This window comes from Plectropomus leopardus, chromosome 11 (genome assembly GCF_008729295.1).
Source record: "Plectropomus leopardus isolate mb chromosome 11, YSFRI_Pleo_2.0, whole genome shotgun sequence".
In the NCBI taxonomy this organism is placed as follows: domain Eukaryota; kingdom Metazoa; phylum Chordata; class Actinopteri; order Perciformes; family Serranidae; genus Plectropomus; species Plectropomus leopardus.
Window position 1 is genome coordinate 16,762,951 of NC_056473.1, and position 25,858 is coordinate 16,788,808.

The 25,858-nt window shown below is 39.6% G+C and overlaps 2 protein-coding genes across 2 annotated transcripts; both read left to right on the forward strand.

Moving 5' to 3' along the window:
• The first annotated feature begins 436 nt into the window (after nt 1–436).
• On the forward strand, nt 437–7,158 carry cav2 (caveolin 2). The gene is given in 4 exon segments (XM_042496739.1): nt 437–592; nt 594–806; nt 1,106–1,293; nt 4,177–7,158. Coding segments are annotated over 4 exon segments (708 nt in total). The 3' UTR covers nt 4,328–7,158.
• A 4,129-nt stretch (nt 7,159–11,287) lies between these two features.
• Nucleotides 11,288–24,818, forward strand: cav1 (caveolin 1). Its single transcript, XM_042496729.1, has 3 exons — nt 11,288–11,607; nt 12,532–12,699; nt 22,694–24,818. The coding sequence occupies exons 1-3, from the start codon at nt 11,572–11,574 to the stop codon at nt 23,033–23,035; spliced, it is 546 nt and encodes a 181-aa protein (XP_042352663.1). The 5' UTR covers nt 11,288–11,571; the 3' UTR covers nt 23,036–24,818.
• Nucleotides 24,819–25,858: the final 1,040 nt, after the last annotated feature.

Below are 25,858 nucleotides of genomic sequence, written 5' to 3' on the forward strand. Positions count from 1 at the left end.
CAAAACGTGATCTTTCCCTAACCTTAACCAAGTGTTTTTGTGTGTGAATCTAACCATCATATTATTGAAATTTCAATGTATCCTCTACATAAAAACATGCAATGCTGTGAATCATTTGCTGCTTGAGGAAAATGTCTTCATGTTACGGTTCCTGTTTAGACATCTGAGGACCCGCAGTTATTCCAACAATGTTGGCTGATGTGTTCAGAGCATGAAACAGCCATGGACCATAATTCAAAAGTGCAGATTGTTACATTTTCTAAGACATTTGTATCTATATCAAAAAGGATAAATGTCTCTACTTAACTTATTTTTTAAAAAGATTAGTCATTCAGTTGTAAACAGAAAAAAGAGCCCGCAGGTTAATCATGCTTAATCACATGAGGAGGGCTGGTGTATTTATGTGGCATCAAACCCTGAGGAGTACTGGGTCTCCATGGCTGATGACAGGAGGCCAGTTCACTGCACAGTAGTACCAGTCATCACTGAGCTCTTGAAATGGCCCGGGGATGTGACTTTGAGCTTGTTGTGTCTCCTCGGCCCCACGCTGCGCCGCTTTCCATACGGGGCGGGGTGCCGCTCAGTCCGGCGCACAGAGCAGAGCGCACCGTCACCAGCTGCTCTCCCCGCACCGTCTGTCCGTCTGACGAGACAACATGGGTCTGGAGAAGGAAAAATCGGACACTAGTATAATTATGGACGAGGACGAGTTCAACAGGTCGATAGAGCCTATTTTGTCGAAGAAGGGGAAAGTATATCTGGCAGAGCCGGAACGAGATCCAAACGACATCAACGCGCACTTGAAGGTAAAGTCTCCACACGGTTCTGAATTACTCTTTGAAAGTGAAACTACACAATTTAGTGGTTGTTAAGTTGATTTGTCTACAGTTACTAAGTAACGTGACCTTATTGTTTTCATGAGCCAAACTGTAAGATAGGTAATCTGCAGCATGAATACCTGGAAGTTAATTCTGCCTGCGCGTTAATTCATCATCCCCAAAAACCTTCCGGTCAGCCGGTGTTGAATTTTGCTTTGTTTTTTTCAAAGTTCACTGTGTGTGTGTGTGTGTGTGTGTGTGTGTCCTTGACATGTGTGATCTGACAGGTCGGTTTCGAAGATGTCATCGCTGAGCCCATCTCCACACACAGCTTCGATAAAGTGTGGATAGGAAGCCATGCTGCGTTTGAGCTGGTTAAATTCATCTTGTACCGCCTGCTGACCACGCTGCTGGCCGTGCCCATGGCGTTCATCCTCGGACTGATCTTCGCGGTGCTCAGCTGCATCCACATCTGGTAGGAAGAAGATCCTTTCAACCTGCAGGCTTGTGTTTGCTGCTGTCTCATCTGGCACTGTGCCGAATATTGCCCTTAGAAGAAATATCTTTTTTAGATTTTAATTTGGAAAATATGACAGTAAACATATCGCAAGTAATCTAGACAGAAACAAAAATTATGAAAAAATATATAAAAGGAGCAATATCAAACATTATAACATCCAATATAAAAAAAAAAGTGCTGAGGTTTAATTTCCACTGGGGAGAGAGTACATGCCACTTTTTCTTAAAACACAAAAATCATGCTTAACAAGCTACTGTTTGACCAGTCTTCAGATTCTGGCTTAGGGTGTCGATTGAGCTGCTGATTTTTCTCTGATATACCCCCCAAAATACCACAGAGGAGTAGCATATTTAACATATTTACTTCTATTCTGTCAGAATTTAGCATGACAACTAACAGAATAATTTCCCAGATTTTGTTTTGGTTACTGTATTCCTGAGATGTATGTAGAAATGAAGGTAATGTGAGTCATTTTCATTTTTTTTGGGAGGGGGGGGGTCTCCCCATTTTGTTGTGTCCTCCCTCCCTTTCAAACCAAAGTTGCAGGCTTGTTTGAGAGCTATAGTATTGCAGGTATCTCACAAATGCTATTAAAGTATGACATTGTCACTTAAAGGGATAGTTCAGATTTTTTGAAGTGGGGTTGTATGGGGAACGTATCCATAGTTTGTGTACTACCTGCAGTGGGTAGCACTCAGTTTGGAGAAACAGACAGGAGTACAGACACAGAAACTAAGCAATGTACTGCTGTGGATGGGGTTTAGCAGTAAACCATATTTTAGCCACCTAAAAGAATCCCACCTAGAAAAAGATCAATAACAGTTTATGTGTATGCTATACTGAGAGCATTTTCAGCTCTTTATCTTTCTGTCAAACAGCCTGTTCCAACAGGGAAGCTGTTAACGGCTTCAGTTCCACATCTCTTGTTAAAGCCACCAGACTCCATTGGCAAAAACAGTAAGCTCGCCGAACAAGGAGGCTGCGCTGATCAATCAGTTTGTGTTATTGTGTCACTTTGGTAAATGTTAACTAACCCTTTTAAACACAAAAGTCACACGATAACACAAACGGACTAACTGATGGAGGCAGTGGTAGACCAGAAGCTCCTGTGTTCAGCAATATTAAACGCCTGTTTCCCTCAGTGAAGTCTGGCTTTAAGAGGAGTTATTTAACAGCTTCATTTTTCAGTTGGAAATCACTGTCTGACATTAAGGTAAAGTCATAAAAATACTCTCAACATCGTACACTTACATTAATATTGTTTTGAGTTGTTTTAGGTTGCTAAAATATGTTTTGTTGCTGCCACCTCCACAGCAATAGATTACTTTAAGTCTGTGTTTAACTCCAGACTGCTTCTTCAAACTGAAGGCATGTCAACAGACATCTAATTTATATAATAAAATGAATATGGATAAGTATCCCATACAACCCCACTTCAAAAGATAAAAAAAATCCAAACTATCTCTTTAAAATCCTGTTTTGAGCACCAGAAGCACTGTTTAAATGTCTGTGGGAACATTTTGTGACCATTCCTAAGGGGCTACTTGCCTGCGTACTTGTTCTGGTTTTTTGGGCAAACACTGAGAGAAGTTATTTTTACAGTTAACGTCACACGTAGTGAAATGTTGAAACATTTTGTCAATGTTCTGTTTTTACCCTTTTATTTGGATAATGATGTCATGCTTATGTCAGCTGTATGTGTCTGCATCAAGTTAAACCAGGTACCTCGACAAACCCAGCAATACATGTTCCCAACCTCAACCAAAAGAGTCCTTTTATTAACACTTGATGAAACAACATTTCATGCCCAGAAGTGAGCGTCCCATGGAAAGTTGGGAGGAATGTTGAGTTTCTCTGGTAGTGGAAAAAAAACGCCTTGTGCCCTTTGCTGGATAGCTGGCAGCAGCACAGAGGCCTGTTTACAGACCAGAGTGAGACATTCTTCAGATGCAGATAAAGTGTTGCAGAGTTACTTTCGCATGACCTTTTGCCCAGGTGAGGTCAGGTGAATCCATTCACCAGCTGTGTTTGAAGGAGGAAGCCACCACAGGTATTCATCAATAGAGAGCTGAGTGGTGACACTGAGATGGTCAATACATGAGGAATGTCAGGAAGGGACTTCACACTGAGGGGAGCTGCTTCAAAGGAGCTTTCACAACAACGCTGGTCTTTTATGTAACACATTGGAGTAGAGGTCATATGCTGCGAGTGAGACAATATGATTTATTTTTAACAGAGATGCAAAACACTTTAGAGGTAACACAATTACAGTAGCTGATGAAATAACACAAATACACTGGACACTGGTTATGGAAAAGTGTAGCAAATATGTGTCAAAACATCTTAGAAACCCCTCTAACTCACTGAAGTTTGTTTTTGTTTTTTTAATTAGTGAAAATACACCCAAAACAATATTAAGATCTAGGTTATATTTTGATAAATAACATTTAATTTAACAAGGTTTATTTTCTAATATCTAAATTATTGCAAAGACAAGCTGTTTCAATACATTTTTTGCTGAAACAAACAAACAAAAAAAGGCAATGTAGTTTTCTACAAACCAAGGATATATGATTTGGATTCCTAGAATAAAAGTTATGTGCATGCTTCTTTACTTCCAAACTGATGCTCAGTCTATATCAATTGAAAGTAATGCCCTTTTAACACTGATGATGCTTAATAAAAACCCGCAAACCTGCAGTTCTCCTCTAAGAGATGTAATTATAAATGAGAATGTCACTTGAGCAAACGTAAGCAAGAAAAATAAATAGACATATAATTTACTGCACTTTTTGAAAGTGCTCTTTTGCAGTGACCTTTTGACCTTCGTCCCTCCAGGTTGGTGATGCCGGTCATCCAGAGCTTCATGATGCTTTTACCGTCAATCCAGGTGGTGTGGAGGAGTCTGACAGACATGTTCATAACACCGCTCTTCCACAGTATGGGAAAGAGCCTGTCCTCTGTTCAAGTGCAAACCACTGAGTACTGATGCAGACACCTCTCTGTCCCCTGTGGAGGAAGAAATGTAGGACAGATTGAAGTCAAAGGAGATAAGAGTGAATGATGCTTGTGGTGGAACACATGAGCTTTTAATAAAGTCAAATGTAAAAATTTTGTCTTGCACGAAGGGCCATAGATAAATATGATAATGAATTAAAAAGTTGTTACATAAGTAACAGTACAGTAAGCATGACTTTGGTTATTTGCAGGCAACATACATCTTCAGAATTGTGCTAAATTTGGTTAAAAAGAGACATCTGTGTTACCTATAATTAGATATTTTTATATGCATGGTTAGGGTTTGATATATGTTGAACAATGCTAATTAAATGCTTTTAAAATAACAATTATACCTAGAAATCTAAAATAAAAATGTGTAGTTTAAACTTTACCCTAATTTTATCCCAGATGCCTTGATGCTTTTTTACCTGCTAATCAGCAAATTAATGCCCATGGGTCTGTATGGTTTACATAGGGTTCATACTATTTGGGACTTAATGAAAAGCTCATGTGTGCCACCCAAAATGTTGTTTTATTAATTGTGACCAAAAAAAATTCTCGTCATTCCATTAATTTGTGGCCGAGAGAGCCGTGGAATCAGAGTATTGCTGTTGTTGTTAAGGCAAACCTACTGCTGACTTGCTGAGAGATGTAATATTTCTGCTTTTTCATATATTGTATATATTGCAAATAATTCAGCTAGAAGTTGAATGTAATGAACTGAATCAGAGTCTGAGCGTAGTTCATATGAATATTAAATGCTAAGATGCAGCTTGTTGCACATTTTCAGGCTTATCTGGCTTTTGTCTGCTGTGTTGATATCACAGTGCATTGGCAATAATACTGGGCATTTGCTTTTATATGGAACTAAGCTATATACAATTGAGTTTTTAACATGTTATTAAACTATGCCAAAAAACAGGATTAGGTATCATTGGAGGCTTTCTAATGTATTATTTATACAACAACTAGTTCTCAACATTTGGAGGTATCTGACATAAGAGAACTTGAGTAACTACAGTGTGATGAAGGCGTTCCACGTTTTGTACTGTGTTTGGTTGAAGCTTTGGTTGAGCTGAGACTCCGGTACATGCATATTTAATTTAGAGGTTGTTTTTTTGCAACAGCGCTGCAGTTAGCAGGCTGAGTTTTGGAACATTTCTGCAGCCTGAAGGGACCTTTTTTTGCAGTGGATTTGATTAAGTTGAGTTTAGGTACAACCCTGCACATTCCTACTTGCTATGAGCTGAACAGTATAAAATTTAGGAGGCAAAATAGAGAGAATACATGTAGGAGTTATAGAGCTGTGTCAGGTACATACTGATTTGTTGTTTTAGGTGCAAACCCATCTCTGATAAACAGACACATAACATTTACAAGTGTTTTTGTCATCCTTTTTACTCTGCAAATCATCGATATGTTACATTTTCACATTTTTATCTAGCAAGTACATTGAAATGTCATGTTTCAACAAGACTGCTTTAATGTGTGGTTAGGTTGAGGCACAAGAACCACTTGTTTATGGTTGGAAAATATCACGTTTTGGCTTAAATACTATATACAGGGTTTTAGGGGCACAATCTCAGCAGGAAAGGCAGTAATGTCCTAGTAAAAAAAATAACTGCTTTTCCTGCCAGTATCTCCGATAGAAAAACAACAAAGGGTCGCCACAAAACACCCATCTGTGGTGCTTGAAAAAGCTGCTGGAAACACAGCAATGACTCCCTAAATTACAACTGGATCTAGTAGAGATGTCTTGGTTTAAAATAAATAACTAAAGTCAAAAAAGAAAGCTTTTTCATCATGGGAGGTTTGGAGCCTAAAACCCTGGTGAAACCATTGCAATGAATCCCTAAAAACCACCCAGTTTTGTTGTCTTGAACAGTGGTCGGCTTGGCAGCTGTTTCGAAAGGTGGCACGCCATCCACCATCCCCTCCACCTAACAATGAGAAAGTCAGCAAGTATATTATGTCACTTTAGAAACATTAATATGATACATTGAAACATGCAAATGCTATGTAATTGTGGTTTGCAGAAATCTGTAATGCCAACATTTTCTACTGACACCTGTCATTGCTAACTATATTATGCTTGGGGATCCCCTCAGAAAACAGAATAAACTACCAGGCTAAAGTGTGATTCTAACATAAGGTATCAGAAAATTAAAGATGAAATTATCACTGTGCTAAGATACAGAGAGTGGGCATATCAACCAACTAGTCTCTTATAGATACAGTATGCAGTTTGTAGTAGGCGATCATCCAGATTTTTTCAGGTTGGAGCACAGTTAGTGGAATTATGGCTGTAAATAACATTTACCTGATTCTAGCTTGTTACTGAACATTGCACTGCAAGCTAGCAAGCTTACCTGCTGAACTTGTTAACCGAGAGAATCACACAGACACGGTTTGGCCCTCTGATAGACACGGTATGAAGTGATGTTTTGTTTCCAGCTGACAAACTGAAAGCAGCACTTCTGTCAGAGCTTTTTAATCCTTTTACGGATGTTAGACCGCTGACAGGCTGCCAGTTCAGTTTTTCCAAATCTCAGAAGAGATCTAGGGTAGGGCTGTGCAATAGTGGAAGACGCAGGTGTGTGGATGAAGTTTTTTTTCTCTCCTTAGCAATACAACGTAGCGCTAATCAACCCCAGCTATTTTTCAAAAATGTATTCGACAAATAAATATTAATGTGACATGCATACTACCTTTATTTGTTTGTATTTTATTTCCTCCATCATTCTTAACTGTTGCTTGGAACTTTTGCTGTAACAATCTAATGAGTTCTTCATGACCAAAGTAAAGACATTTTTTCTTTAAGGTAGTTTTGTCTGTGTGGTTTCTTCTTCTGTCCCCAGAGATGAGTGTACTTTGAAATTTGCAGCTGAGTGCCAAAAAAGTCTCGTAAATCACTTTCCTGAGATTGCATAAGACACTTTCCTATACAAAGATGAGCTGTGGGTTCGATGGAACATGACCTGAGGCTCCACTGATAGACCTGCAGGCCTGCACAGCATCTCGACCTGTTACACTCTCCTGTCTGCACAGATTATTCAGCGGATAAGTCGGTGATGTTCTGTACTCCACTGAATAATACCATTCATTACAACTATTACCTTGCTGCAATGTCTTCAGCACTAAATACCTGCTATCATCCTAAGTGGTGTGCAGTTCTGAAGGCTTGGAAGTCTTTTGTTCTCTGACATGATCTGAGACACATACACACCCTTGTGTCCTCCTTTGTCTTTTTTCAACAAACAGACCAACCAACCACTATTCTCACCTTAACTTAAACTATCTTCAGCCAGTGGTGCAAGTAGCACTCATTTAATTAATTTACTTAATTTAAACTAGCAATAATAAAAAATCTGTTACAAGTAAAAGGCTTATATTCAACCTTCACCTGGTGAAGGTGGGTTTTATTTTACTAATTTGCTGTGGTAAAGTTATTTTACTGATTTTCTAGATTTACTCTTACTGTTACTATTGTGAACAGCCAACACGTTCTCATCTCCAGTTGTCACGTACTGCCACTTTGCAGCGGACTTCTGTGTGCGATGTCGCTACCTTGATTTCAACTCAAGCACATGCAATTATGCTGCATGTGGTTATGTTTAGGAAACAAAAGTGCATGGCAACCAACACCCCGGGATGTCAACAAAACCGCATGCTGCCACAGACAGTAAAAACTATGAAAAAGCAGCAAATGGTAAAGTGTAGAAAAAAAGATCACATCCAGACAGTAAGTGAACACTGAGCTCCCACATGTGAATCCAGGATTTAATGGATTTATTCCCCCCCCCCGGCCTGCCTCATAGGGACCTTAGTGCTCCTTATATTAAGCTGTTACCAGCAGCATTTCAACGTGATGCCATCCAGCAGCATATCATGCAGACACGACAGGCTACATCCACAGGGAACGGTTATGTCAGCAACCATTCTCAGGCTGCTGTCCAGCAGTGTATCATGAGGGTGCGAAAGGTGGCTTTTGGTGTTGGGATCTTACACTAAAATCACTGCAAAAGCAGCAGTATTTGATGACCTTCAAATGAGAACTGGATGGATGGATGGATGGATGGATGGATGGATGATAGATATTACACTTTACTCACTCTCTCCTATGTCACTTCTGTTAACACAGACACTCCCTCTATGACAGTCAGGGATTCTTATCAGTCACATGCCCAGCGAGCTAAACATAGCACATGTGATAGTTTCATCATAACCAATCACACGCTCTCTGCTGAGAGCAAATTATCAGCTCTTACTGTGTGACTTCTGTGTTTGATTTAGTCAGCTTTATTTAGCTGTAGTTAACCATCATCATTAGCTTGTGATGGATCCGGTCTGAGCCTTCATCATGCTGTATAGATCTGTTGATTTCTCTCCAGTGTAAGAGTGAATTTGTTTCACTCAGTTGGTTTTAGAAGAGCAGGCGTCACTTCTTAAAGGTCACAGAGGTCATTCTGGTGTCAAGCATTCACTGTCATCACACAGCTTTTCCTGCACCATCCTCCAGAATGGGAAGCTGTTAATGATCCTGTCCTGCCCTGAGACACTCATTTACATGTGTCTGATAGTCTGATCATGAACCTCATCTGTCTCAGCATAAAGTTCCCACAGATCCTGGACAGCCTTTATTCACTCTTGTCATAAAGTGATGTGTTGAGGTGTCAGAGGCCTCCGGAAAAGTCACGTTAACAATACTTTTTATATCCTGAAGCTTGACTTCGACGCCAAATGACAGTTTTTACTTTTTCTCAATTTTGAATAAAGAATATGTCCATATAGGCCAGAAAATATGTTTCACATTTCACACAGCAGCATTGCATCTTTATTTGAAACAGGTTTCCATTTGGTTATTTTGATCTGCATTAAGTGCCAGGCCTAATCAAGTGAAAAAGAGTAATTAAGTATGCATATATCACCTTTCTAGAGCAACTGTCATAAAGTGGCCCACAATAAAAAACAAAATCAAGTTTCAATGCACTCTTTCTAAGCCTATTTAATCACTGAAACAAAATTGAGTGAATGAGTGATGTCAAAACAGACACAAAGAGAAATACGTTCAGTGCAACAATAAGAGTATTCAGACCTTACAGAGTTCACAGCTTCTCTATATCGACTTAAAGAAAGGAAAGCAACAACAAGCACAAATGTTTTGGCTAATGTGCTCCTCAGTCAGTGGGCAGGTTCAGTGATAATTACATGTCAACCTCTTTTAATCAGAAAGGGTTAAAGGGTAGAATGCTGACAATTTAAAACAAAAACTGACATTGGAAAGGTAAAGCAGATCTCCAAGGAAAATTAGTGGTAACACCCAGATGCAAAGACATAGTAGGCCAGTGTCATCCTTTGTCAGAAATATGCAGAATTCTCTTAATGAAAAATTCTTAGAAACCTTGGTGCTGCTCTCCATATCAATGTATCCTTTATAATAAGTTAAAGTCTAAGCTGTTAGCTTTCATAAAAGTTTCAAAATAATTCACAAATAATTCATAGATCAGTTTTAAGGCAACTGTGAATTCCCACATTATTTAAAAAGGCTTTAACATGACACTTATATTTTGGACCAAACTTACCTTTGACATTAACAGGAGACGGCTTGTTGGATTATTATCTACTTCAATTGCTTACTGTATTAACATTTATAACTGCAGACTTTATGGCTTTTTGGAAATTGAGAAACCTATGAGCTGTTATTCTGCCACCAATAAGTAACTAGTCTTTAAAGTATTTTCTTAAATCATAAATTAGAACTTATGAAATCATTATCACGACTGCCTTATTAGCATGAATGGATTATTCAACAGGCCTACTGGGTAAAGGCTGAGGGCTGCTAAGTGTCGGTGGGCCCCCTGACCTTCACCTGCACATGACCAGGAGGAGACTCAAAATGACCACAAAGAGATGCAAAGGAACTGCAGAGAGACACACAATAACAACAAAAATGTGCAAAAGAACCACAAAGAGACACAAAACAACCAAAACAGACACAAAATGACCCCAGAGACACACAAAGTTACCTCACAGAGACACAGAATGACCTTGAGGAGATAAAAAAAAATGTCTCCAGAAAAGACACAAAACAACCAAAAAACAAAGAAAACATAAAAACACAAAAAGATGCATAACGACTACAGTAAGACACAAAATCACCACAAAGTCTGTGAGTCATGCTCTTCTTTAGAGTGTGGCCTTTTGCATATCTGTCCGCTAGCTCCCATTGTTTTATTATCTGCTCATGCTTATTATAAAGTTATACTAGAATCTTTAGAGAAATCAGTGTTGTTGACAAATAAAATGCTCAACAAAATCCACATTATGTTTTCCAACAAAAAGCATATAATAGTAAAACAACCAGTTTATTTCAGTGCCATTCCCATCAGAGGCACCTCACCCAAAAAAAATGCTCCTATCACATCCGCTGGCTGAAAAGAGCTGAGTGTGCCAGCTTGTTGCCACTCCAAGGTGAGTTGATACAAAAATGTAAACAAACCAGAGAGACCAGAATGGCCTCCCAACCCTTGTAAAGCTGTGAACAACAGCTAGATTGTCAGTTCATTGAAATTTGGGTTCATTAGAGCTGTGAATGTCAGTCTAAACTTAATTTTCTGAGGACAGATGAAGCCAGTGATGACAGAGTGGGTTCTGTATTTGCTAAAACAGCAAAATAACCTTATTAGTTGTGAAAATCCCACACATTTTCTTATTTATTCATTTCTATTTTGATTTCTTGTGTATTTTTCCTGCTCCACTGCCATTTCAATTGGTCTCCCTCAGGCGAAGGAATGGCAAATATCCACACCTTGCCATCTCCAATTAACGCCCACAGCTCACTGAACAAAAAGGTTATTATACTCTGCATTGATCCCCTAATATAGTAATTCCACGCCGGTTGCAACACTTCTTTAGTTTGAGTGTTGTAACTAAGACGTCAGTGTCTCCTCCAGCCGGGCAGGTTACTGGGTGGCTCTCCTGTCTCTGCTCGCAGGTGATTCCCGGGCTGTGAGGACGCGCTCTGCGGGCTTCGAGGAAACACCGGAGCTTCCCCTCATAGCTCTGGCATTAAATTCTAGTCACGTTCAGCGAAAAGGGCAGGAATTAAATGACCATAGAGGTCCCTGAGAAGAGCCCCAGTCCTCTCAGTTTGCCTCCACGCCTCCCACTCGGCTTCCTAGATTGTCTTCTTGTCTGTATCACCGCGCTAATCTGTTCAAACTTGAGGACAGCATGACAGGAGGACTGAAGGACGGCGAAACAGAAGAGGTACAGTATGGCTCTCATACAGCTGCTGCTATTTCTGGTTAAAAGTTTTTAGCTGACACGGATTTTCCTTTATCGAGGAGCTGATTATTCTCGCGCATAGAGTGCGTTCATTAAGGAAATTCGGATGTTTTATCCAACGCCAGAGCGCAATGTTTCAATCGTTATCTTAATTTCTGGCACTTGGTCATGAACGCTTTTCCCACACACGCTGGGGGAATGTGAAGGACCATTGAGTATACATTAGCATGTGGGTGAGAGATTTTACCGGCTAAAGCCTTTATTAACAGGACAGACTTTTGATGTTTTTAAACGTGAACCACAAACGTTTTTATTTTCGTGCATAAAAGCGCCAAGAAGGGCACATCCGTAAACTTTTTTTTTTTATTCCTAACATGTTAACTATAAATTATTCACATGCTTTAACGCTAAATAATGAAGCCATACAGCTGTCAGTGGCGCAGAGGACAGAGTAAAACTGTGGGGATATTTTTTTACGCACTTTGTTTTTGAAGCGATGGGCGTGCGTTTTTTTAAAATTAGCCATGTTCACAAATCAGATTGGAAAGGAAATTAACCTATATCCAATTTGTGCAAACATCGAAAAAATATTTAGAAAAAGCCTATTAAAGAATGATTTATTATTTTGCGCCTTTACGCATATAAACATGTTGCCATGCTCACAGACAGCTACATGTTGAATCAACTGTGTGCCAGGTCAGGATATGATCTTTCTGTCCGGGTGGTGAGGACCCCTTGCGGCTGGATCGAAGGGTGTGGTGCTTCACTTTCATTTAAACCCATCCCTGTTTGTGGAGCAGGCTGGTTAACTCGCAGCTCCAGTCTCTCTCCCTCTCAGCGCGCTGTGCACACTCTCCCTCCTCCTCTTCACCCTCTTCTTTTTCTGCCTCCTCCGGATTCTGACAGGAGTTTCTGCATTCGCCGTTCATCCGAAAACAAGGGAACATATACAAACCAAACAACAAAGACATGGACAACGACAGTCTGAACGAGAAGACGATGGAGGATGTCCACACCAAAGAGATCGACCTGGTCAACCGGGACCCGAAGCGCATAAACGACGATGTTGTAAAGGTGAGTGAACCTGGAGGGCTGTAAACTGTGGAGCTTTGGGGTATCAATGTGCAGCTTTTTAGAGCTTTTCTTTATTTTCGTGGCACCATAACGTCACCAGAATACCTGTTGCACTTAACTTATGCTCAGTGGAACCTCCTGGCAAACTCCGCAAACTGAATTAAACTTTGCCGTAATGTATGATCTGTGAAGCTGTGCGCGTCAGAGACGCACGGTAGTACTTTTGCGCACTGTACTGGGCGCTGTGGTTCCTGCAGTGTTCCCCCTCAGTGACTTTCCCCTATTAGGAAAAAACCTTTTCAGTTGTATTAAAGCCTTTTGAGGTGATACAATGGCAAGCTATCCACATGCGTAAATATCTGCGCATCCACACTCTTGAACATCCTCGCTCCAACAGAGGAAACATTAAGAATTTCCTGTTGTTGGAACACTTATTTCCCACAGTCCTTGCTGCTCACGCCTTGCTGTTGGGAAAGTAGAATTCTTTCCATAAGAGAGCAGCCTGCCCTGGCCGCATAAATACCGAGTGTTTATTTTGTTTAAAGGAGTTAGCAGAGGGAAAGAGGTTGTAACAGCAGAGGAGTGGCGCGCTCGAAGCCACCTGACGCGTTTGTATGATAGCAGGGAGCAGCGGAGCCCCGGCCGCCCTCCTCTCCAGCTGGGGCACGCTTTTTTTTTACGAGAGTGGGGTCAAACGCTCGCTGCGTGGGGCAGGAGAGGTCAGCTCTTTGAAATGCATCGATTCTGCCTTGTTAAAACAGGGAAACACCCAAGTAGCCAAGTAGTAGTCTGCGGGGATATCCCTCACCACTCCCCATCTCGCCTCCCTTTCATTCCTCCCATCCTCTCCTCCCTCTCTCCCTTCTTTCCTACGTGCCTGTAGTTGCGTCACAGGAGCTGACATCTATGTGTTGCTTTTATTGGCTGCTCTCTGGTTCCAAGTCATTACTGACAATCTGACATTATTGATTTAGTTGATTGATATCTTTAGTGGATAACAAGTTACTGTGGGTGATTGAAATGTGCTGACTGTCATGAGATGCTTAATTTTTCACGAGAAATGTTTAAATATCTGTTTTTACAACATGTGGATGTATCACACAAAATGTCTGAAAACCACATCTGTAATTTTTTTCCCATGTGACAACTAATGAATTCACATTTGCAAGCCACATGTGGTGCATTAAGTGTGAGATAAATGAGAAAAAGTCCCACACAGTCTGTTCTATATGACCAGCAGATATGTGTCCTTTCAGTTCTGCCACATGAACAGTTTTGCCTGTTTTCTTCTGTCTCCATTTCTTCCACCGCTCTCTGCTTTCTCTCCCTCCAACTTCTCCTCCATTGTGACAGTGAGTCAGACTCTCCTTCCAGTCTCAGAATAGAATACAGCTTTATGATTGTCCCGCCCCTCTCTAATCAACTCAACAGACCGCTGGTGAAATTATCTGAAATCACATGCGCCTACACTGTAAAACCTCTGCAAGGAACCGTTAAGAGCTGGATACTTGCACTCAAGTATAGTAATGAGGTACTTTTCAATTAATTAGATATACTAACTTTATGCTACTACTCAAGTTCAAGTAGTTCAGCTGAACTTAAGCAAACCTAATTAAAATGCTGCACCATAAATAGCAATAAACAGGGGTAGAGGCCACTCTGCTCACACAATTAGCACTTTGATACTTTAAGTGCGTCTTTCTGACTTTCTGTCTTTCATACTTTTGCTTTTAATGTAGTGCTTTTACACTGTGCTATTGTTACTTATACTTTAGTAAAGGAATCTGAATACTTTATCCACCACTGCTCCTAACCCTAAAACCTGCAAATTGGCTTGTTTTCTTTCAAAAACATGGAAAGAAGACAATGAGCAATGAAAGAATAAATGATTAAAAAAAAAAAATAGAAAGACATCAGCAAAAAATAGAAGGAAAATTCTTTGTTTTTAAAGAGAAAAAAATAAATAATGAAATGATCTGGGGGGAAAAAGTGCTAAGAAATATGATAATTTTGTAACATAATTTTGAATCTGTAATTATAACAGTAATATATATAGCTTTTCCCTAGCTTTTTTTCTTTTTTCCCTAGACATTTTTTCTGTAGTGTTTAAAAATATATATTTTCTAAATCTACTAATTTCTTTCAATTTGTGGAACATGTCTTACCAAGTTGCTCATTGCCTTTCCCTCCACGTTATTATGAATTCACACCAATTTCCTCAGGGTTCAAAGGGTAAAATACTTGTGAAAGGCATCTGAAAGCAGCACAAAAAAAGTAACCTTGCTCCAGGCTTCAAAGAAAAAAAACAGAAAAAATCACTTCGTACAGACTTAATAAACTCAAACCATATTTCAAGGAACATCTGCCCATGTAGGGAAATACTTTCTGTGAGGAACCCAAAGGTGCTTACTCCTTCTCTCTCAATTCCCAGCCTATAGTTACCAAAAGAGAATGTTGGCAGTGTACATTTCTGAAAACCACAAATTTACATTTGCATGATTCATATATATGTCTTTTAAAGTGATGAGCTGACGTATTCAGCAGGAGGTGGAGGGGTTGGTATGACAACTAGGCGAGAAGCCTGCCAAGCTGCAGACCACTGGTAGAGACCAACAACCAACAAAAGCAAGTCACTGCTGTGTTTCCAGTGGCTTTTTAGGCACCAAACGTGGGTTTTTCAGCGACCTGTCATTTGTGTTTCCCTGCAGCTTTTTAGGCAGAAGCTTTTTAACAGAAACATTGCTGCGTTTCCAGCAGGGATTTTGCCCCCCCACAGTATTTTAAGCCATAACATGATTTTTACTAACCATAACCACATGTTTTTTTGTGCCCAAAGCAGACCACACGTTAATATCCGCATTGTTTAAACAGAAGGGTTTGACATATCAATAAGGTGTATTTGCACAGTAAGTTGCATGTAATGTATCCATAGTTTGCAGAAACTTATAAAAGCCAACATTGTTTTCCAGTGATTGGTGTCGGTTTCTAGAACAAACTCTGATGAGCCTGTAGTTTTTACAGTGTGCTGTATACAGCTTCTCCGAGGTGCTTTGAGGTCAATGAAACACTTCTGCCAAGTGGAAGCGTGTGTTTGGTGTGCCCCAATGAAAAGCACAAGCAGGGAATCCCTTCCAGCAACCCCATTCTACAATCCACCGTGACTGCACACCCCCCTACCCCCCACATACAGCACTCACACATTAATGTGTGCACTGTGCATGCATGTTGTGTACATGCACACACAGACTCACAAACAAATACACGCACTGCATTCTTGTAGGCAGAGGAAGACAAGCTGTTCTCCTGTAGCTGCTGCAGCTGGCCTCAATCACCTGGCCACATCAAACAAGTTCCATTACTAAAATGCATGTGGAGTTTGCCCTGCGAAAAGAGGTTTTTTTCCTCTGGAGAGTTTGTGGGTCTTTATATAGCAAAGAGGAGGAGTCCATGGAGTAAAAATGCCTCCACTAGAGATAAATTTTGAGAGGGAGTTGTGAGAAGTTTGATCCAAAGTCTTCAAGGTCGAATTGAAAGGAATGAAACACTCCCTCTGGGACTGCACAACCTGTGATAAGTTGACTCTTGATCATAATCTTAGTACCTCATTCTGGGATGTTTATTTGATTATGGATTTATTGTCACTGTTGTGTAAATTTCTCATTCCTCCAATTTTGCAGATTTCTGTGCTTTTATCACAACTTAACCATCACAAACACCTCTGCAGGCTGAGACATCTCATGCTTGTGAAACTCTTTCAAACTCAGTGCAGTAAGATCTGTACCATCCAAATGTGTATTGTTTTATTTTTTTAAAAACACTATGAATATATAACAAAACTATATGATTCATTTTTATGGAGGGGTTTATGTGAAGTTTAATCCTTTGAAACCTGGAGCCAGGTCACTTTTCTTGTGCTTATTTTGCAAGTACTTGTATTTAAACCTTTGAACCCTGAGCAAATTGACAAAATTTCTTTTAGAAATATTAGGGAAAAGGCAATGAGCAACTTGGTAAGACATTTTCCAAAAACTGCAAGACATTAGTAGGTTTAGAAAATCAAAATCAAAAATGTCTGGGGGAAAAAAGAAAGAAGCTAGAGACAAACTATTTATAATGATCACAATTACATATTTTAATTTATTGAAATTGCTACAGCATTATTATAATTTCTAAGCACTTTTTCCAGACCAGTTCCTTTTTTGTTTGTTTGTTTGGGTTTTTTACCTTTCTTTTTCTTGTTCGTTATTTGTTTGTTTGACCTTTTTTTCATTTCTTTACAAATTTTCAGGTAATTTTCTTGTACTTTTTACTAATTTCTAGCAAATTTTTGGGTTATTTCATCTGGGCTTGATTTCTTTCTAAAACATGGGACAAAAGTCAATGAGCAACTAAAAGCAAGAAATTAGTAAAAAGTTACAAAAAAAAAATTGCACACACTCAAAAAAGACCAAGATAGAAAACAAAATTAAACAAAACAAAAACAAACAAGGAAACGACCTGGAAATAATGCTTGAAAAAAAAGTTATAATTCTGTAACATAATTTTAAAATATATATTCATGGTAATTGTAAATATAGTTTGTTGACACTGCCACACTCATACAATCATGGATTTTCCCTTATGAAAAAAATAGAATAAGAATAGAATAGAATAATAGTTAATCCAGGTTTCTCTTCTCTGCCAATCATCCTAATCTCTCTCCTGAACCAAACGTAGTTTTCTTTGGCTACCAAGCCTTTAAAACCAACAAAAGAGTCCATTAATGTGCCACACTCTGACCTTCTCCCCCAGCAGTTGACAGCCTGAAGATAGAGCTCTGGAAATAGCACTTCGCCTTATTTACTCAATAATAGTCGCCTTGCTGACTGGTCACATGCTGACACCGAGACTCATTGTTTCATATCAAACCTCTGATTGGGCCCACAGAGGTCCATGCTTTGACCCAGCAAAACATTCTGTTGTAGTAAAGTACACAATGTTTGGGTGTTTTCAATCCTTTTTATACTGTAGATGTTTAAATTTGGTCATCATTGTTTTATTCAATTACTTGGACCCTAGGAAATTTTGATCTTCTTTTCCAAAGACATTCTTACTTGATTAAAAAGAAATGGATTCCCATTTCCTTTGTACAAAATGAAACCTTCTGAAGTCTGAAAAAAATCAGTCCAGTTCTGACGCTGTTTAACCTTAGCATGATGACTTTTAGTGATTAGATATTAAAGGGATAGTTCAGATTTTTTGAAGTGGCGTTGTGTAAGGTATTTTTCCAATCAGTGTATTACCTACAATAGATGCCAGTCAGCATGCCCAAAGTTTGGAGAAGCAGGAAGAAAATATTGACAATATAGTATACACTCAAACTGGTATTGATTTTTTTAAGGCGGCTCCTTCAACCTGATTGAGTGTCGACCACCATCTATTTTAAATAATACTCTGACTATGGACAAGTACCTCATACAACCCCACTTCAAAAATGTGAACCATCCTCTTAAAGTGCCAAACGTCAGGTAATGATGCTGAATTTCCTCATAATGTTGAATACAAACCAATATTTAGAAAACTAAAACTGTGGAAACAACAAAAAAGAAAGCACGAAACAACTTTACGTTATGAAGTCAAACCTCTCCACCATCCTGCTGTGGGTGTGTTTGTGCCTCTTTGCAGCAGGCTCTCATTTAGTCTCAATCAAAGTTCTGGAAAATGAAGCAGAGTGGGTCCACTTTAAAATTTGTAGCTGTGGAAAAATTAAATGGCCGCTGCGCTGGTTTTGTGGCTGCAGTCAGATTTATAATATAAGGCTGTAGTGAACTCTGCCAGTTGGTGCTGTGAGAGAGGCTTTATGCTGCTGCTTGGTGTAGGAGAATTGGACGTACTAACCCTGTTGGTATATTATAGAGCTCTGTTCCAAACTAAGACACCCCGGACAGGAAAAAACATGACATTTACTCTTACATAATGAATGACTGAGTGACAACATGAAATTAAGCCCTAAGATGATTTCATAGTCTGCACGCTTCAAATTGTAGACTTAAAAAGAAAATCTTGTCAAGTCCTTTTTGTCTTTAAAGTTTAAGTTAAATTGTTTTAGAGTAAGTGAAAAGAAATTCAAATGTTTTCTAAAATTCAAAAATTCCATTGTAGCAACCATCCATTGATTAAAGGTTTTGATTCAAGCTGCAGACACAAATTTCTTAAAACTGCAACTTTTCAAACAGGTTTTTAGGCAAAAAAAATAGGTGTTTTTTTTTAAATCCATTGCTGTTTTTCTACCAGGGATAGTGTTTTTACAGATCCATTGCTGCATTCTCTTTCTGGATAGTGTGATGAAAAGCGTGTGTTTACTAAGCCAACATTGCATTTTCTGCTGCGTTAGTACCATAAAAAGTAGTTATTTTTAATGTGAAGTATTGCTTCACTTACAGGCGGGATGCCTGTGCCTTTCCAAAACCATGTATTTTGAGGCAAAACATGATCCTTCTCTAATTAAAACTAAGTGGTTTTTGTGCCTAAACTTAACCACACATTAACCACAGGGTTGTTGAAAAGTTTCAACATCAAATTTCGTCCTGTACGTCAGCAAAAGTCCAAACAACATATTTTACTATTCATCTGCACACACTTTGATGACACAGAGTTTGTTGAAAATCAGCAACATTTCCCTTTATTGTTTTAACAGACATCTAACATTGGGCAAGAATACACATAAGCATACTTCTTGCAAAGTAGAATTTGTATCAGTTTACAAATCTGATTCAGAGATTCAAAATGGTTAAAGTAAACCATAATGTGCTTCCTTTTATGCAAACAGTCAGTCTGTGAAAGTGGGCATCACATCTTCCAAACAGTGAACAGTATCTCACTTAGGAATGAAGCACTTCACTTTTCCATTTCAATGTCAGCGTGACACTGGACAATATCTGCATGACTTATTGATATTACAGCCATTAGCCTTCAGTAGCCCAACTAGTCTGTTAGAGGAGACACAGTCTCCAAGTAACTGTAAAATAAATATTGACTCTGTGTTCAGTGGAGAGGATGAGAGAGGGCAGGAGAGTCTGCATTGTGTTTACAGTGTGTGAGTTTTCACTTTTCCCCCCTGTTCCTTAACCCTTTGAAACCTGAGCAAATTGGCTTGATTTCTTTCACAAACATGGCGAGAAGGCAATAAGCAACAAAAGAAAAAAAGTACAAGAAAATTACCTGAAAATAGCAAAAAAAAATCTCTCTCTATTTTTTTCCCTAGACATTTTCCCTAGCTGTTTTCTTTTTACCCTAATCAAACGGTCAAACTAGGCAGTGCAGATCAAATATAAAGCAAGATTATATTATTGCTCAGCCTATTTCTGCCCTAAAGTGTATTCAAAAACATATTTTTGTGCTGCATTTAGGTTTAACCCTTTGATGCCTGGGAAAATTGTTCTTTCCAAAGCATGGGAAGAAGGCCATGAGTAATGAAAGAATAAATAACCAAAAAAAAAACAAATGCGCAAGAAATAAGAATATAGTACAAAAAAATTACCTGAAAATTAGCACAAAAATACAGAAAAATTGCAGAAAAATTGCATTTTCTGCTAATAAACTTTGTTTAGATTTGCATTTTCCCTATTTTACCATAATTGGTCACACTAACTGTGCAGCTTTCCTTCTGTTTATTCCACAAAAACCAGAAATTTGAAACACATCACATCCTGTTCACAACAGAAATTTTCCTGAGATGCACCACACAGCGAGTGTTTACAACAACAGATGTAAAAGCTTCTAGGAACTCAATTTAGTCTGATAATTATTTAGATATCAAATTAGGGACATGGTGTCTTTAAACCACCAAACGGTGGAAGTTCTGACAATGTTTTATTGGCTACAACTGGTACATCTGTGGCCATAATTTAACTTCGGAATTGCTGAAAAGCTGACTCTTAACTTGGTTTGAATTCGTCCAAATTTATCCTCAGAAGAACATCTGTTTTCTGTCTATCAAGTGGTGTTTGATGGAGATTAGCTCTGGAGAAACAAATCCTTTGCAGAATGTGCAGCAGATGCTAGAGATAGTGCATGTAGCAATCAGTATTTTGGGCGAGGCAGTTTATTGGTGGTTAGACCATGTACCAGTCGCGGCAAGTGGAGATGTGAACCTTTCCAGGAATCCCACCCTCTATTTCAGCAAACTGACAAAATAACCTGGGAGGGAAGCTTCTGATTTATGCGGAAATAATGAACAAGTTTCTGAAATAGTTTAATTAATTTGCACCATATCAGGGCCTTTGTGAAATTCTATTGGCGGTGGATAAAGGTATTTAATGAGTCATAGTGATGAGTCTAATGTGAATTTTGTGCTTAAATGTCTCCGTGTACCAACTTAAATAAAACTTTTTTTTTACTTAGGCCTACCTGTAGTGTTATAAATCCATGGTAGTTTCAGTTTAATTTGATAAGGTGTTCAGATAATCATCTTTGAGATTGCTGCCACCCAGAGATAATGGGTGAATGAAGTGAATGTTGAAAAATGATGTCAGGCTTGCATTAGCTGACTTATTCATATTTCACCATCAGTAGATCGTTTATCGGCTGTCTGGCAACCAGCTGATAAAAACATCCAGTGATATTCTAACCAGAGTACCAGACATTTCTCACTAAAACTCTGCTGATTTGTATAACTCAGTTTGCTGTTGCAGCTGTTTGTATATGGCATGTTTAGTGTTGATATGATTTATTGTGTTTTTTCTACATAGACTGTTCAAAAGCATGGATGTAGCCACCATGGCACCACCCATTCATTGATTTGTTTTGGACCCTTAAATAGTAACTTAACTCCCAAACTACTTTTTTTTAGTTGAAAAGCAATTTATATGGGTATTTGTTGATTTGGTCAGGTCCAACAGCTGACATTTGATATTAAAATTCTACATAATGAGTATAAATAAACATAGTGACTGCCCTTTAAAGGTTGAAACTTGGATCTTGCATTTTAATTTTGCTATTGGCTGATCCTGGTAGCAGGAGCCTGCTTTCATCAGCAACCGAGCTCCCTGTTGCCGCCCCATCGCCGAGTTCTCACCAATTGGATTGAGAGATGGCACGATTAGGTGACTGTGCATGTCGTCCCATCCCAGCCCTGCCCACCTTTTAGGCTTTTTCACACTCCAGGAAGGAGGCACGAGCGGGAGGTTTAGTGACTCTTTGAATTTGGCATTTTGGCCATCGCCATCTTGGATTTTGGGGGCCAGAAGTGACCATATTTGGACTAGAGGGTGAGGATAATCCTAATGCTAGCTGCTATCTTGGCTAGCACAGTGCATTTTGACATGGACCTTTTTTAGTCAAAGTATCCCCATAGAACAGTATGATATCCCAAGAATTAGCACCCCACAAAATATGTTACATCCATAGATAGAAGTCACATTACTAACATGAAGTTACGAAGGTTAGGTTTAAGCAGTTAAAGTTACCATGGCTAGGTTTAAGAAAAGAAATATGGTTGGGCATCTTTAGGTTTAGTCAAGTTGAGTTACTGTGGTTAGGTTTCAGGGAAAAATCATGGTGAGGACATACATTAAGACTCCATCTTCTCTCAAAGTTAATGCAGTTCCAAACATCCCTCTCTGTGGAAAAGTCCCAGGGGAAAGTCCTGTGTTTTGTGACCCATCCACCACTCCAACCTGCCTCCTTACAAGACCGCTCCGGAGTGCCTCCTTGTTTACTCCCATCAGCGCATTGATCACATGAACGCAGCCTTCTAAAATACATGGATTATGTACAAATTACTGGCTCATGATTTTGTGGGATATGTTCAAATTTGGGTCTGCTAATGTAATGAAAGCATACAAATGATTTATGAGAACACCCTGGAAGACTAGTTGATGCAAAGGAAACAATTAAAAGGAGTCCAAGTAAATGACAAACAAAGATAACTGTAGATCTAGAACAACTTGTTATAGATCTACAAAAAGCGTCTTTACCAAACCGTTTCTTACTCTTACACTCCCTTTTGTTCCAGGTAGACTTTGAGGACGTGATCGCCGAGCCTGCAGGGACCTACAGCTTTGACGGCGTGTGGAAAGCCAGTTTCACCACCTTCACTGTCACCAAGTATTGGTGCTACCGGCTGCTGACGGCGCTGGTCGGCATCCCCCTGGCGCTTATCTGGGGAATCTTCTTCGCCATCCTGTCCTTCATTCACATCTGGGCCGTGGTGCCTTGCGTCAAGAGCTACCTGATTGAGATCCACTGCGTCAGCCGCGTCTACTCCATCTGCGTGCACACCTTCTGCGACCCGCTGTTTGAGGCCATGGGCAAGTGCTTCAGCAGCATCCGAATTCGCATGACCAAGGAGGTGTAGCATCTTCAAAAAGGAGGAGGAGGATTAACGGAAAGAGGGGAGGGAAGATGGGAGGGCCAGAGCAACACAGATGGAGGGGAAAGACAGAACAGAAAAGAAAACAGACCTCTGGAAAACGAGAGGGAAGACTTTTCCAGAGCTGGGCGGAGGTTGTTTGGTAGTAAAGGGGTGTGGTCACATGGCACCTGACTCCGCCTTTTTCCACTCGCTGTTTTTTCTCTCCAGTGTTACCAAATGGGTGGGCACAGGAAATCAAAGGGTCGTTCTCCGGGGGGATTTGTTGTTGTTTTGTTTGTGTTTTAGTTTTTTTTTGTTTTACTTTTTTATTCCTCACTGTTAACATTGTCAAGCAAGCGACCAAGCTCCATATCTGTTTTCTGTCAGTTTTGCCAAATGATGTTACTTCCTTCCATAATTTCTATGGAAAGCTTATCACTTTGATTGATTCTTGTGAAGAGGGGATGTCAGGGTGTATCACTGTCTTCTCTCGCGCTTATTAGTGTTTGTTTTTTGGAGCCGTTGGGCAGGGCAGGATGGCTGGATGTCAGGGTTAGAAAGGTCGAAGAGAAAAAGAGAGCGCTGCCAAATTCTATCTGACTCAGCAAAAACAAAACAACCACACAACAACACAGCAGCACCCCTCCCTCGGCCCCCCATGACCTCCAACCCACTAAAACCAGTGTCCCCTCCCGCCCCGTCCCCAGGCTTTCCAGCAGTCTGACACACTGAACCTGCCCTCGTTCCTGCATGCACCCGCGTCGCCTTGCCAGCAATTCGCCGTCCGCCACCGCCACGCCCGCCACACAGCCTTACAATGCAGAAATGATCTGCGTATCAACTTGCTCGCTCTGTGCATTCTTATTTCACCTCAAACAAAATTCTCCAGTGCAGGTTTCATCACCATTATCGTCAGAATCACATGAGTGTGCGACAGAGAATGTTGATTTTTGCCAAAACTATCCTTTTTGTCATTTTAAATGCACATCAACATAGTTCCATAGCAAATGCTTTTTTCCTACATAAATATGAAGAACTTTGAGGTTTTAATAATGCCGTTGTTTTAATATCCTGTATGTACTGTATGGATGTTGATGCAGAAAATGAGACTTTACAAGCTATGGCCTCATTCCAGTGCACTAATCTATGGGAAAGTATTGTTAGTGAATAGCACTAATGAAGATCTCCTGTCTATATTTGCAAAGGTAGAGTACTAGCAGTTACTTTTGCACTCTGCATGTATGCTGTGCAGTTACAAGCTTGTGTGGAGATGTTTCTTATGCGCTGTGGTACTTACACAGGTTAATGCATTGGAATTAAGATAATGTGAGATAGAATGTGTGATTTTGGATGCATTTTTTATTTGTTAACTGGTCATAATTTTGCACCATCCCCCCTTTTTTGTCTTCCTCTTCTTTTTTTTAATTTTAATTTCCCCTGACTAGTTTGTTCTGCTGCCCTGCTTTTTGATTGTGGACACGATGCTGAAAAGCATCAGACTGATGCCTCCCGCCCCAGAAATGGGTGAAGGGAGGGATGGTCGGGTGGGGTTTCTGCAATGGGGTGGGGGGTGGGGGGGTATGTTTTATTGAGACACTAAGCTCGCTTTGACTTCGTCACCTTCAGTCTACCTGCTGTCTTCTCACAGGGATGGTAATATCACAGCACCTGTTCCTTGAATTGAGTGTTTTTAAGCTCTAAAGGTGATATTTTTATAAGAGAATATGTTTTTCCTTTCTGCTTTTACTGTTCAATATCACGCTGTGCACATTAAAATTTAATATAATCCAGTGTGCAATTGTTTGTTCTTAATCTACAGTTTCTTTAACAGAATTGATTAACAATTTGAAACCTGGGTAAACTGGCTTGACCGCATTCAAAAATGAGGGAAGAAGGCAATAAACAACAAAAGAAGAAATTACCCAAAATTAGCAAGAAATAAGTAAAAAGTACAAGAACATTTTTTACTAAGTTGTTTATTGCCTTTTTCCCCCATGTTTTAGAAAGAAATTGCACCAACTTGCTCAGGGTTCAAAGTTTGAATTACTTTTAAATTTGCCAGTTTACGCCCTTTCATAACAGCAGTGGTGCTGCAAAAGGGATAGCTGGGGGAAAAAGACACAACTTACAGATGTGACTTTTTTAAATACGTTTCTGTGTACAGTTTCTGGTCATTACATGCAGACAGTCTTTTTCCATAAAAAATTACAACTTTGGTAAAACACTTTGTCGGCTCAGGGTTAAGTCCAGAGTTTGTTTGACTAATCCATCACCCCTCCTAAACTCCGTATATGGACTATCTTGCTCTTTATGTTACAGCGGAGTTACAAACTGACGCCACCTGGTGTGTTTCACACCACCGACAAGAGTGCCTCTATTTGTCCGTGTCTGATGCCCAAGTGACAATGTAGCAGTGTTTCACCACCAGTCTAAAACTGCCGTGAAAACTGCCTTTGTGCGTCAGTGTCTGATACCAACATCAGTCAGCACGTTTACATGATGCTAGAAAAAGTAAAATTATTGTGTTAGTCTGACTAAAACTGGACTTTTAAAATACTTGTTTTTCTGACTGACTCTGTATAGTTGAATTTCTCAAAGTTGATCTAACACACCTAGATGATGTTGTTGGGGGTCAATTTACTCTTTCATGTATATACCTCATCTAGACCTGAACTGGCCTAGGCATTTATGCCCATGCTCCATAGTCCATAGTCCTTGACCTGGGAGTAGAACTGCATAAATTCGTGGAAGAAAGCCAGGAAAAATAAAAGAAGAAGAAGGGAAGAGAAAAAACAGGATGAAGGTAAGGTTGCTACCCCAAGATTT

Coding starts and splice junctions, on each gene's coding strand:
- cav1 (XM_042496729.1), top strand. CDS start 11,572: ATGACAGGAGGACTGAAGGACGGCGAAACAGAAGAG. Junction 11,608..12,531: donor AGGACGGCGAAACAGAAGAG/GTACAGTATGGC, acceptor GGATTCTGACAG/GAGTTTCTGCATTCGCCGTT. Junction 12,700..22,693: donor TAAACGACGATGTTGTAAAG/GTGAGTGAACCT, acceptor CTTTTGTTCCAG/GTAGACTTTGAGGACGTGAT.